We start from the raw sequence: 14,338 nt of genomic DNA, 5'->3' as shown, positions 1-14,338 counted from the left end.
ATTTTTGGTTGGAGGGCACTTCTGGAGCTTAGTTAAAGGCGATGGACTTTCACCTTATTTTCCTCCTTGGACTGAATTTTGGAAAGAGGGAGAGGCTTCTGCTGCAGCATCTAGCCTTACAACCAGATTGTAAGAAGGAAGAGAGGTGGAGGGGGAACTGATGATCTCCTGAGACACATTGGGAACTTTTAGGATAGGGTCACAACAGCTTATATTCTCTCATCTTAGAAAATCAGGACGATTATGCTAATAAAAAAACAAATGCATCCATCTTCTCCGTGAAATGCAGTCCTCATTCTGCATAAATAGATGCAGCTGAAACCACATTGTGAAGAGGTTAAAATCAATTAAAAATGAAAAGAGGGTTATGGAAATAGAATCAGTATATTTGGAATCCCACCCGCTATTTCTCCTAGAGGGCCGGAACTAGTGCAAGAGCCAAGAGCCACGCCCCCGAGGAACTGCATTCTTGCCAAGTCCATCGCTCATAGAAAGGCCATAGAGGGGGAAACATATATAAAGGCTATTATAATGGATTGCAAAACCTAACAACAAAAAGAGTGTCCCCTTCCAAAATCAATAAACGGTATAGTTCTTCTCATGAAGGCCGTCTGAGAGGTGGATGATTACCAAGGATGAAGCTGCAGACATATATGATAACGGCATAAAGAAAACATTATGATCATTATTGGCGGATAGGAAAATGCATCTTTATATTTCCATCATACAGAAGGATACATACAATTGTGTGAGCAAATTGCTATATTAACCAGAAAAAACAAAAATATCTCAGGGCTTGAGCAATTTTGCCATGTCTGGGGGCTTCATTTGAGGTAGTTTGGATCAGATCTCCAAGGGGAAAACGTGCAAAACATAAAATGAGAATAAAAACAGCAATTTTCAGGAGAAAAAAAAAAATACCGTGAGTTTTTTTTCCCTTTGTCAATGCCGCCATCTAGTGGTGAGATGAGTAATTGCATAGAAATTTGCAAGTTGAGAAAATAAATCAAAATCGCATCATCATCATTTTTTTAAGGATTGGCCATGAAAATCCATTGTATAATGTTATCCGCATCACGTACTTATTCCACCACAAGCAATCTTCCTAATTGTATTTATAGGGAAACCCGCCTTACAAATATGATTTCCTCAGTCCTTTGTGTGATCTAATAGCCGTAGATTTCGTTCTCTACCCAGCCGGACTCTGTGCTTCTTCCGTATCTGTCGTGGCTGAGCTCATAGAGTTCATTGGTGACAAAGCCGCTTTCCGTGCTGGCCAGAGTGACGAATCCGCTCTCCGAGTGATGTCCAGCGATGTTATCGTAATCGCCCGAGAGGTTGTCGGGAGGCGACGTTTCTCCGGAGGGACCTCGGAAGGACGTGTTCCGGATATCTGGCCTCGTGCCTGCTAAGTCGGCGTCCGTCTGCTTCTTAATGACATTGTAGATTTCCAGGTTTGGGCTGTTGCGCCGGTTTGGAGATAACCAGAAGCTCGGCTCTTTCACGGAGGCTTCACTTTGGTGTTGTTTCCTTCAAGAAAATCAAATAATTGGTCATTAATCCTAAAAGAGTCACGGATGCAGAAGAAAAGCATGCTTCAGACAAGCGCATGAAAAATCATCTGAAAAACTCAGACGAAATGTATCCGTTTTCTATCCGCGTGTCCCGTTTCTTACATCCATATTTTTTCATCAACAGTTTAAAATGGACACGATCAAATACAATTTCCCAGGTTAATAATTGCAATGTATCCATAAAAATCTGTTGCAATACAGATGTGTAATGCTGCTGCAGAGCAGTATAGCGCAACCTCCACCAGGGGATGCTGGTGAGGGAAGAGAGGTTGCACAGCGTAGCACCACTGAGCAGCAGCACAGGTGCCACCAAGTGGCGAGAGAGTGGTCAGACGAGCTGAGTCAGAAACAGTCAGAACAAGAAGTACCAGAGGTCATACCAATATATGTGGTCAAATAGAAGCCAGAAGTCAGAGCCAGTCGAGAGCAGAGATAACCGAGACGTGAGACAGTCAAACAGGTCAGAAGACAAGCCGGGTCACATACCAAGAGGTTCAAGCACTGGGAGTGGCAGGAAAGGGAAGTCATGGAAGGTTGTTTTTTTTTGCTATATCAGCAGATTTGACTACAGAGAAGGGGCCCGTTTGATGCAGACTTCTCTTCTTAGAAAATATTTACATGGACATAGATAAAAAAAATGAGTAAATCTCACCTCCTCTCTATGATGCAGCAGCACAATACTCCGAGGAATATCATCAGCAGCGTCAGCACCGGGATGGTGGCAATCAGGACAAAATGCACATTGGACTCTAAAATAATGCAACAAATTATTCTATGCGCGAGCCCCCCGAATTCAGCCATGGTAACAAACTAAGCCTGATGCATTGTGCTCCCCATACCCTGGAGACACTCCATCCAGGAACATTAGACAGCTTTTTTCCTGACCCTTTCCCCATACACGCTCTACTCATGCCTTAATGCTGACTGACCCGTGGGAGCAGAAGATCAGGCAAATTGACTGTTAACCTGTCCAACCCATCTTTTCCCCAAAATTTACCAATGAAGGAAAATCAAGACACCCCAATACACAATAGATGGCCGTCCAGTCCTGCTCTAAATTGTACAGCGACCTTAAAGTGTAACTTAACCTTTTTTATATGTATTTGAGACCCTTAAATGTCCGGATCCCAAGACCCCTACTGATCGCTCAATCCGCCAGGAAGAAGGGCTCAATTCCTGAACTCGCACAGTGACTTTCTGTTAAGCCTGTACATTGCTGTGAGCGAGCTCGTGCAGGAGATGGGCGCTTCTGCCCTGTGGTTTGAGCCATTAGGGGGGGTCTAAGGACACGGACCCATTGCTGATCTACAGGACATTTAAGGGGCTGTGTATGTCACGGGGTTACCGCAACAGTGTGAAGCCAGAAGAACGCAGCGTCTGATTGCTCCTACACCAGCGCTGAGAAGAAGCACTTCTCCTTCATTTTAATTGTGTATATTCCTTCTGGTAGAACAGGGGTTAATCGGCCATGTTAGAAATCCCTGTGCTCACAGCTGAGCTCAGTTAGCCACTCCTTTCCCCTTTATTATCTGGGATTGGTAACAAATCCTTGTCAGAGCTAGCATTTGCTGCATAGCTGATGGTGGGAGAGGAGCACATATGAGAAGGAGAGTTGGAGGAGTTATCTGTGACTGATGCTTGGTTTGTATGCGTGGTAATTCCTTATCCTTCTCTATTTTAGTTTATTTCCCTACCTTCACACCCCGGTACATTCTTCTGTTATATGTGAGTGAATATTTTGTATGCCTGGAGTTTTCTGTTAACCCTTGTCTGTGTTGCCTTGTTTGTCTGGTTGGTGTACTACAGTGCACAGTAGCGCCCCCTCTTCCCTGGGTGGGGGAGCAGAACAGACGGAGGGCTAACTCAGGAGAGAAGGCGAGGCTGGAGGCCCCGGCATCTTCACCTTCAGAAGTATCTCAGGGAGCATATGAGCTAGGGCGCCCCCTAGTGTTATAACAGGGAAGGAGTCCCTGGTCCTGGGTCACCCGACAGCTGTGTCATGAGAGTGTACTTCCCAACTTTGCTGGATCCAGTGGGTCGTTCCTGGATTTGGGAATCTGTCCAAGAAGTTGGTAGCGTGTCCCGATATCAGCTGCGGAGCGGGAGCTGAAAGTCTGAGCCGTCTCAGGTGCTGTGATGTCACTTGCTGATGGGGGGCACGGTGGGGACATCATGCAGTGCGGAGGGGCTTAAAAAGGGTATCGTACTGTTTGAGAACACTAAATGGCTTCACTAGGGGCACTATTTCTGTGTGGGTGCACAAAAAAAAGACTGGACGGGGTTTAGCATAAAAAAATAATAAATGCAGCATATGTGACTTTTTTCTGTCATTTACATGTGAGAGGTGCAGGGCTACGTTATATCAAAAAAGTTATAAAAGTTTAGTTACACTTTAGCTTTGTCCTATTTATTGACTCGGGACGGCCCTCGCTCACCTTCAGCATCTTTGGCCGTCTGATTGACGTTCTTTATGGAAACATCCGGCGGTCGGCTGGCGACAGCTTCTACATCTTAAAAATAATGCAATAATAATAATAATAATCCAGCAGTGATCACTTTTTACAGATGTGCACCGGGTATGTTTATAAGAGCAGCGAGGAGAGGATCCCGGTGTGCGGCATCGCCTGCCTGGTCAGACCCTGCACAGGGCGTAAGACCATGTGTTAGGTGTCCTTTAATTACACAAACCCCAAAACATCTACAGTGGGGAAAATGAATATTTAACACACTGACGATTTTGCAATTTTCCCACCTACAAAGAATGGAGAGGTCTGTAATTTTTATCGTAAGTATACTTCACCTGTGAGAGAAAGAATCTAAAAATTAAAACCAGAAAATCACAATGTAAGATTTTTACATAATTAAATTGCATTTTATTGCATGAAATAAGTATCTGATCACCGACCAACCTGCAAGAATTCTGGCTCTCACCGACCTGTTAGTTTTTCTTTAAGATGCCCTCCTACTCTGCACTCATTACCTGTATTAAGTAAATCTGATTGAACTCATTACCTGTTTAAAAGACACCTGTCCACACAATCAATCACACTACAACCCCTCCACCATGGCCAAGACCAAAGAGCTGTCTAAGGACACCGGGGACAACATTGTAGACCTGCACGAGGCTGGGACAGGCTACAGAACAATAAGCAAGCAGCTTTTGGCACAATTTTTAGTTTTAATCTAAAAATTAAAACCAGAAAATCACAATGTAAGATTTTTACATAATTAAATTGCATTTTATTGCATGAAATAAGTATCTGATCACCGACCAACCTGCAAAAATTCTGGCTCTCACCGACCTGTTAGTTTTTCTTTAAGATGCCCTCCTACTCTGCACTCATTACCTGTATTAAGTAAATCTGATTGAACTCATTACCTGTTTAAAAGACACCTGTCCACACAATCAATCACACTACAACCCCTCCACCATGGCCAAGACCAAAGAGCTGTCTAAGGACACCGGGGACAACATTGTAGACCTGCACGAGGCTGGGACAGGCTACAGAACAATAAGCAAGCAGCTTTTGGCACAATTTTTAGAAAATGGAAGAAACATAAGATGACTGTCAATCTTCTTCGTTCTACGGCTCCATGCAAGATCTCGCCTCGAAGGGTTAGGATGATTCTGAGAGAGGTCAGTAATCAGCCCAGAACTACATGGGAAAACCTAGTCAGTGACCTGAATAGAGCTGGGACCACAGTCTCAAACATTACTGTTAGTAACACACTACACAGTCATGGATTTAAATCCTGCAGGGCACGCAAGGTACCCCTGCTCATGCCAGCACATGTCCGTGCCTGTTTGTAGTTTGCAAATGACCATCAGGATGATCCAGAGGAGGTATGGGAGAAAGTCATGTGGTCAGATGGGATCAAAATAGAACTTTTTGGTATCAACTGCACTTACCGTGTTTGGAGGAAGAAGAAGGATGAGAACAACTCCAACAACACCATCCCAACGATGAAGCATGGTGGGGAAAACATCATACTTTGGGAATGCTTTTCTGCAAAGGGGACAGGATGACTGCACCGTATTGTGAGATTTTGGACAACAAACTCAATAAGAACATTCAAGAAGGGTCATACCTGGGTTTTCCAGCATAACATTGACCTGAAATACACAGCCAGTACAACTAAGGAGTGACTCCATAAGAAGCATTTCAAGGACCTGGAGTGGCCTAGCCAGTCTCCAGATCTGAACCCAATAGAAAATATTTGGAGGGAGCTGAAAGTCAATATTGCCCAGCGACCGCCCAAAAACATGAAAGATCTGGAGAACATCTGTATGTAGGAGGGGGCCAAAATCCCTGCTGCAGGGTGTGCAAATGTGATCAAGAACTACAGGAAACATCTGACCTCTGTAATTACAAACAAAGGTTTCTGGTCCAAATATTAAGTTCTGTTTTTCTATTGTATCAAATAATTATTTCACGCAATAAAATGCAAATTAATTATGTAAAAATCATACAATGTGGTTTGTTTGTTTTTTTTCTTTTAGATTTTGTCTCTCACAGTTGAAGTATACCTACGATAATACTTACAGACGTCTCCATTCTTTGTAGGTGGGAAAACTTGCAAAATCGTCAGAGTGTCAAATACTTATTTTCCCCACTGTAAGTTTTCTAGTAATGAACCCTCTAAAGCAAATAACTATCTAATCTGTAGGTTCCCATGTACCCAGAATAACTTTTGCAGCTGACGTGACATTATTACTTAGTTACTTACCGGTGTGCGGCCCGTTTTGTGTTGGGGGATGCGTTGACTTCACCGCTAAGAAAATGAAAAATGTTAAAATCAGATCTAATGTAATTATATGACTCCATATAATAGGGCTACTCCTATCATAGACATGGTGGCAAGCACTCAGTAGAAGCTTGAACAGATCCTGAGACTAAAGAGGGCACAATGCTGATCTAACTCCTCTGGCACCACCTGGCTATGCAGGGATAGGGAACCCACTGAGGCACAGCATTGCAGGATGTGTAGGGGGGTCCCAGTGGTTGGACCCCTCCGATCATAAACTGATGACATTCCTTAGCCATAACATAACATGAGAATATCCGTCTCAGAAGGTTTGGTGAACCCTGCATTGAGCAGGGGGTTGGACACGATGACCCCGGAGGTCCCTTCCAACTCTAACATTCTAGGATTCTATGATCCCTTTAAGATTATTTTGGGTTGTCTTTTTCATGGTGATTTTTTTTTCTCTTCTCTCTTCTTTCAGGCAGGAATGGTTCAAATAAATTTGGTCTGAATCAAATGGCCTGATTGGCGCAAAAAAGGTGTTTACTATGCTCTGAAGTGTTTCTAGACCCCCAAAGCATAATCAACAGAGGGGAATAAAGGGGTTAAAAATAAGAAAAACACATACTGTTCGCCTGTCCATGTCCCTCCCTTGCCTCATTACGCCGATACAGCTCCCCGGTCCTCCACTTCTGTCTTGGGTTCTTCCCATGGAGAACTTCCATGTGGAGAACTGGGGGGAGCTGAGGCAACATAAGGAGTCAAGTGAGGGCCACAAACAGGTGATTTTTTTTTTTCTTAACCCCTTCCCAGCCCTCGAAAGAATTCATCAGTCGGCCGACATTTGTAAGAACCAAAACCCCAAAATTTTGAGATTCATCAGAACCTAAAATTTCCAGGAAATTCGTAATGAATCCCAATTAATTTGCTCATCTACAGCCATCCAGAAATGTCACCTCTGGTTCTTCATTTCTCGACAACTTTTAACGAGGCGAGTTACCGCCTATCTACTGGACCTCCGTTTCCCCATATCTTTCCTGGTCACAGGACCACAGCAAATAGGAGCTGAATGCACGGGTGTCCTGCTGCTCCATGCAAGCCTGTGACCCTGATGAAGATGGCCAAATGCAGAGCAGCGCTCGGCTACCTTGGGTGTCACCTGGGTCAGAGACCTGACCGTCCTACCCCACCCTCCACCAACACCACGACCGGTGGGGAACCAGGGGAGAATGGGAGACTCAAGTCCATTATTCTGGAGTTGGGTCCAATGGTTAGGCAATTACTTGGTTAGGCTGGAAAACCCCTTTAATTCACAGCTAAATTTGGAAGCCTGTAGGGAATTCTGGGAGTTGCAATGTTCTTAAAACATGGAGGGAGACTCATTGATCAAAGAATTGGTGAAGAGATGAAAGCTCCGACCTTCTGAATATTTACAGATGAAATTGTTCTTCATGTTGCATCGGTCGTCATTCCACTGGAACATGTATCGTCCGCCAACACCGGGGGAAGCAAACGGCTGGTAGTACATGACCACGCACACCTCGCTGCCGCACGACGGCTCGTCCGCGTACCAATTCCTGCCAAACGAGATGTTAAAAATCTTTACAAAGAGCAATAATGGTGCCAGAAAAGTAACAATCCCCTCACCGGAGGAGCACATGGATCATACACCGGCTAGGCCTCGTTTATCAAAACCGTCCGCTGTCTTTGTTGTCCATAACAACCAATCAGAGCTCAGCTTTCATTTTTCAAACAGCTCGGGTAAAATGAAAGCTGCGCTGTGATTGGTTGCTATGGGCGACATGAACATATCCATCATTTTACTGGAAAAAAATGCTAATATGAAGGAATCTATGGCAAAGCTTCGAATGTAGATGATGCTCACTGAAAAATGAGTTACCGTAATTGTGAGGAAGGCCTTGGCGGTGTGATTTACTAGGCCAGTTAACAGGACAAGTGCCGGGACCCTCAGCATCTGGTGGGTCTGACCTGTCCTAGGGCGCAAGAGCTGCTCCAAACAGCGTGGGTGCTGGCTGTGTGCTATACAGCTGGCACCAGAGTCAATCTGCTGGCAGTTTAACCCCTCAGATGCTTCAGTTAATTCTGACAGAGGCATTTAAGAGGTTGGAAATGGGGTCCCTACTGAGGGACCCCTAGTCTGCAATGATTATACACTTAAAGAGGTATTCCCGTCTCCAAGATCCTATCCCAATAGGTAGTAGGTGTAATAATTATATTAGCAAATACCTCCAATTAGAAATGCAGCATAGCGTCTCAGAGCTACGTCACTTACCTCATGTACAGGGCATTGCAGTGGCTTACGTATCCATGGTTACGACCACTCATACAGTGACAGTTAGTTGTTATTGGTCGTAACCGTGGGTACCTAACCTTCTGCAATGCCCTGCACATGGGGTAAGCGACATAGAGAATCAGAAGAACTGTACTACATTTCTAATTGGAGCTATTTTCTATTATTAGGGATAGGATCTTGGAGATGGGAACACTCCTTTAGGCTATAGCTCGGTTTCATAGGAGATTTGTAATTTTACAATACACGACTATTATACTGTTGCAGTGTTTTATACAAGCGATCGCAGGTTCAAGTACTAATAAAAATTGGAAGAAAAATTTTTAAAATATCATATCACCATACTTTACTGAGAAAATTATAAAAATCTAAAAAATAAAAATATGTCCATATTTGGCCGTGTATGTATCCATCCAAACTAATAAAATATTATAATATTCGTCCAAGAACGCTGTTTGGATTAATATTGATTCTGTACGGTTGAATGTCTGGGGTCCCAGAACATGGAGTCCGGGAGTTTCTGCTAAGGTGATGAATTATCATGGCTGACTCCATTCTAGGACATTATCATTTAGCAGATTCAGAAATCACAAAAAGAGAAGAATGCTGAAGAAGTGTCCTAGAGTTATCAGGCAACTAGGACAAAGTCTTTAGAAGGAAGGTAGCCCAAAATCAGCGGAAAGAATGGCCATGGTATCCTGCATGACAGGAGAAATGGGTTGTCTGTGTAAAGCATGGGCATACTGGGTGGTCCTCCATAGCAGAGGAGCCCCATACTGACTCTTCTTCTACAGGACCACCTTTAGGAGAACACTTTTCGATGTAATTGTCAGGTCGTCTCAAAGAGATGTCACTATATTTTAAACCCTGAGGTTGGGAAACTGAATTATTCCATACACGTGTCCCTCTTCATTCTATGCCAAGACAATAAAAGAAAAACAAAAAGAATCTACTCAATTGTAAGTCTATAGACCACAGCTGGGAACCAAAGGCCAGCAATCTCCAACAAGGTGGACAAGGCTGGAGGATAATATCAATTCTTATAAATTGGACACTATTACCCAAGTTTGATTGGCTCTAAAGTCGGCTCAATCTGGGACTGTCTTCTGCAGGATCTTTGAGGTGCTACTGCTCTAGTGGCCACTTATTTTATCAAGGCCTGAGCCTACAAGAAATGTTCTAGTGCTCAGGTGGGCCAGCATGACCCTCGTGATATCACTCGATCTCTACAGGATCATGGTCACTCTTTGGTCAACCACCTGAAGCTTCAGGAGAGGAGTCTTATCTATTCGATACCCTTGATAGCCCTTTAGAACCGATCTGACACCTCCGTGTATGGACCGTGATACTGCACACAAACTGGCCGCGGGTCTCCTGACACGAACCCAACAGCCGCATAGGTGTATAGGGACTCCTGGTGCCACAGTGTATTGCTGGTAAATATTTTGCCCCATGTACCTTTTGCACTTGCCCACCTTTGTTTTGTGACATTACATGATTTATGGTTTCCTCATTTGTACCTTGTACTACTGCTTACCACTTACCGGTACCATTTTTCTTTTGGTCACATCTCATGTGTGGGTTTCAGTTTATATTTACTGCATGCATGACGCCTGTAAACTACTAGTGGTGCCATCTTATGGCTAACTTTGATAGTTATACTATTTATGTCAATGGCACTGTTTTTTAGTGAGTTATAATAAAAGTTACTTTTTATATATTTTACTTTGTACTTTCGTTAATTTACACCTTTTTCTGTATATAATTTCTATGCTGTGGTGTAGAACCATCTTTTGTCCTTCATTTTTCACAGTGGTCTGTACTTCAGTATTTCACATAATGCTTCATTTTGTTTATATATGTCTGCTATGTGTCTGTGTGTGTCTGTGCATGCATGTATGTGATGTATATATGTATACATACGGTATGTGTATATGGCGTGTGATGTGTATTTGTATGCCTGTGTATGTATGAGTGTATGCTTTGGTGTATGTATATATGTATGTGTGATGTGTATATGTTTGTGCATGCATGTGTGTGAGTGTGTGTATGGTGTGATATATATGTGTGTATAGAGTAGTGTGTTATGTGTATGTATCCTGTCGTGTGCGTACAGTGTATGATGCGTGTGTGTGTGCATGTATGTCCGAGTATGATTTGTGATATGTGTATATAGTGTGTATATATATGTGTGTATGGTGTGTGATATATCTATATATATAATTGTCTAAGGGGTACTTCCGTCTGTCTGTCTTTCTGTCGGCAACTTCCGTCACGGAAATCTGATTGGTCTCGCCAGCTGCCTGTCATGGCTGCCGCGACCAATCAGCGACAGGCACAGTCCGATTAGTCCCTACCTACTCCCCTGCAGTCAGTGCCCGGCGCCCGCTCGCTCCATAATCCCCTCCGGTCACCGCTCACATAGGGTTAATGCCAGCGGTGACGGACCGCATTATGCCGTGGGTTACGCACTACGTTACCGCTGTTATTAACCCTGTGTGTCCCCAACGTTTTACTATTGATGCTGCCTATGCAGCATCAATAGTAAAAAAATCTAATGTTAAAAATAATAATAATAAAAAAAAAAACCTGCTATACTCACCCTCCGTAGTCCGAGGATGCGCTCGCGCCTTCCGCCAGTTTCCGGTCCCAGAGATGCATTGCAAAATTAGACCGCTAAGTCTTCTGGGTAATTTCGCAATGCATCCTGGGAACGGTAGATGGCGGCAGCCGCGCGCACGTCGCCAGCACGCCGTTGGATCCCAGGAGGTGAGTATGTAACTATTTTTTATTTTAATTATTTTTTTTAACAGGGATATGGTGCCCACACTGCTAAATACTGCGTGGGCTGCGTTATATACTACATGGCTGCTATACACTACGTGGGCAGTACTATATACTACATGACTGCTATATACTACGTGGGCAGTACTATATACTACATAGCTGCTATATACTACGTGGGCAGTACTATATACTAAATGCATGCTATATACTACGTGGACAGTACTATATACTACATGCCTGCTATATACTACGTGGGCAGTACTATACTACATGGCTGCTATATACTACGTGGGCAGTACTATATAGTACATGGCTGCTATATACTACGTGGGCAGTACTATATACTACATGGCTGCTATACACTATGTGGGCAGTACTATATACTACATGGCTGCTATATACTACGTGGGCAGTACTATATACTACATGGCTGCTATATACTACGTGGGTAGTACTATATACTACATGGCTGCTATATACTACGTGGGCAGTACTATATACTACATGGCTGCTATATACTACATGGACAGTACTATATACAGTACTACATGGCAGCTATATACTACGTGGGCAGTACTATATACTACATGGCTGCTATATGCTACGTGGGCAGTGCTATATACTATGTGGGCAGTGTTATATACTACATGGCTGCTATATACTACGTGGCCAGTATTACATACTATGTGGCCTGTGTTTTGTACTGCATGGGCTGTGCTATATATTGCGTGGCCTGTGTTATATACTACGTCGCCTGTGTTATATACTACGTGGCTGCTATATACTGCGTGGCCTGTTATATAGTACGTGGGCTGTGTTATATACTGTTTGGGCTGTGTTATATACTGCGTGGCCACTGTTATATATTGCGTGGCCTGTATTAACGCATCAGGTATTCTACAATATGTATGTATATAGCAGCCACATACTATATAGCACAGGCCACGTACTATTTGTCTGCTATATACTACATGGCTCCTATATACTACGTGGCCTGTGCTATATACATACATATTCTAGAATACCCGATGCGTTAGAATCGGGCCACCACCTAGTATATATATATGTGTGTGTGTATAGAGTAGTGTGTTATGTGTATGTATCCTGAGGTGTGTGTACAGTGTATGATGCGTGTGTGTGTGCATGTATGTGGAGCGCCCCCACTGCCGCAGGGCCGAGGGGTACCTGGTACCGGGCCTCTGAGTCTCTATTCTGGGGGGTGGTCACGGTGGCTAGACCCGGTCCGTGACCCTGCTGAGGGGCGTCCAGTGAAAGTGTGGTAGTGAGGTTGCGGTGTGGTGTAGGTCGCAGTTAATAACGAGGACACAGGGGTGCAGTCTCTTTACCTTTTTACTGAAGATCTCTGAGTCCTCAATCCGGAATACGGTTAACCAGGCTGCGCAAGTCCGGCCGGTCCGATGGCACCTCCAGAGTTCCCTTTGCAGGTGGAAATCTGTGCCTTCCTGCTAGCGCGTGTGTTGTGGTCCTCCCCTGCTGTGCTTACGGGATAGTCCCCACAACTGTTGTGTCTGTTTCTCGTGTTCCCTCACAACTCGATTAGATGATGTTCTGCTAATCCGTCCCTCCCGGTGTTATGGTTGGGACGCACCCGTATGATGGGTAGGCTCGGAGCTCTTCCGGGACCCTAGAGTCGCCCCTCTCCACAGGTTGCCCCCTATGTCTTCTTAGGTGATTTAGGTGAGACAGCCCGCCTATGACTGACTGTCCTGCCGTTGGTTTGAAGTATTGCCTGAACCTATATATAGAAATACTTCCTCGGCGTTCCGGACGCCGGCTGTGCGCCTCAGTAGGATGTTGCCTCGGTCTTACAGCACGACTCCTACTGGGATTCTCCTTCTTGCTTTGATCTCGTTTCTCACTCAGCACAATATATCTCGCTTCTGATCCTTTCTTAGGGCACCGCCGCTATGCTGAGCAGGCACGGTCCCGTGACGTTCTTTCTCGTTGCCAGGCCTCTGTCAGGGTCCCAAACCTGACAGGGACCCTACCGAATCTTCCCCTACAACACCCTCTGCCACCAGGTGTTGTCTGGTTCCAACCCAGTCAGCTTTCTCCCTAACTTCCTGCCTGACCCCCAGTTTTACCAGTATGTGAGGAGTGGCCTAATAAATAGAACCCTTAGCTCCCCCTGGAGGCCCGGCTGTGAAATGTATTGGTGTCTGTGATACCTGGTCAGATGAACTCCTTCAGTGCCATCAGACATACCATAGCCCCCCTTAGCGGCGGAGCCACAGTACTGCAACGACCAGGACTCTGGGGCGCTGCACTCCCCCCCGGTTAAATCCAGTACTCCTGGACTGGGAAGAAAACAACAATACGTGTCAGCAAAAAGACATACAATTTTGAAAATGCAAGTACAAGTCAACTTTTTAACAGAGCTTCCCTTTATGGGAGGTGAGGACACTTGAACGTTACAAACATGGTTAAATACTTTTTAAATAACTTTACTATAAATAACTTTTCTTACCCAACCGGGTATTCTAGTAAGTGCAAAATTTCGAACAATAATTTAACATTGCCTTTAAGGACGTACTCGCTAAATCCACTAAAGACCTTCTTATATCACATATAAGGCTAATTAACTTTTATGCATTCTCCTTCTTTAAATCTGCAGGACCGCCTGTCCTAACCGCTCCAGACCTACTGCCTCTCCTTTCTGCTACAGGACCGCTCCTTTCCGCCCGAGCTTACTGTCCTTCCACTACTATACACAGTATAGAACATATCATTTTTCTTTCAGTTTAAGAGCACTGAGCCATCTCTATATGGCTCCTAGGAGGACTCACTACTAACCCCTACGGGTTCACTTCCTGTCCTCATTCTTCTATTAACATTATTGAACATTTCTTACAATCAACTAGTTGGTTACATTTAACTTTCACATATCAACATCATCAAT

General features: G+C 44.2%; 1 protein-coding gene across 5 annotated transcripts in view; it reads right to left on the bottom strand.

Annotated features, from left to right (window-relative positions):
- Positions 1-277: 277 nt before the first annotated feature.
- The window catches only part of LAYN (layilin), a 36,344-nt gene continuing 22,283 nt past the window's right edge, over positions 278-14,338 (bottom strand). For 3 of the 5 annotated variants that reach the window (XM_077249773.1, XM_077249772.1, XM_077249774.1), the window contains 5 exons: positions 7,740-7,897; positions 6,303-6,347; positions 4,010-4,084; positions 2,227-2,323; positions 278-1,530 (listed from right to left, as the gene is read on the bottom strand). In XM_077249773.1, the coding sequence (XP_077105888.1) occupies positions 1,167-1,530; positions 2,227-2,323; positions 4,010-4,084; positions 6,303-6,347; positions 7,740-7,897 (739 nt within the window). In that variant the 3' untranslated portion in view covers positions 278-1,166. The remainder of the gene's footprint in view (positions 1,531-2,226; positions 2,324-4,009; positions 4,085-6,302; positions 6,348-7,739; positions 7,898-14,338) is intronic. The other 2 variants (XM_077249775.1, XM_077249776.1) reach the window with 1 other exon arrangement.

This window comes from Ranitomeya variabilis, chromosome 4, assembly GCF_051348905.1.
Source record: "Ranitomeya variabilis isolate aRanVar5 chromosome 4, aRanVar5.hap1, whole genome shotgun sequence".
Classification (NCBI taxonomy): Eukaryota; Metazoa; Chordata; class Amphibia; order Anura; family Dendrobatidae; genus Ranitomeya; species Ranitomeya variabilis.
This window is presented reverse-complemented; position numbering and strand designations above follow the sequence as displayed.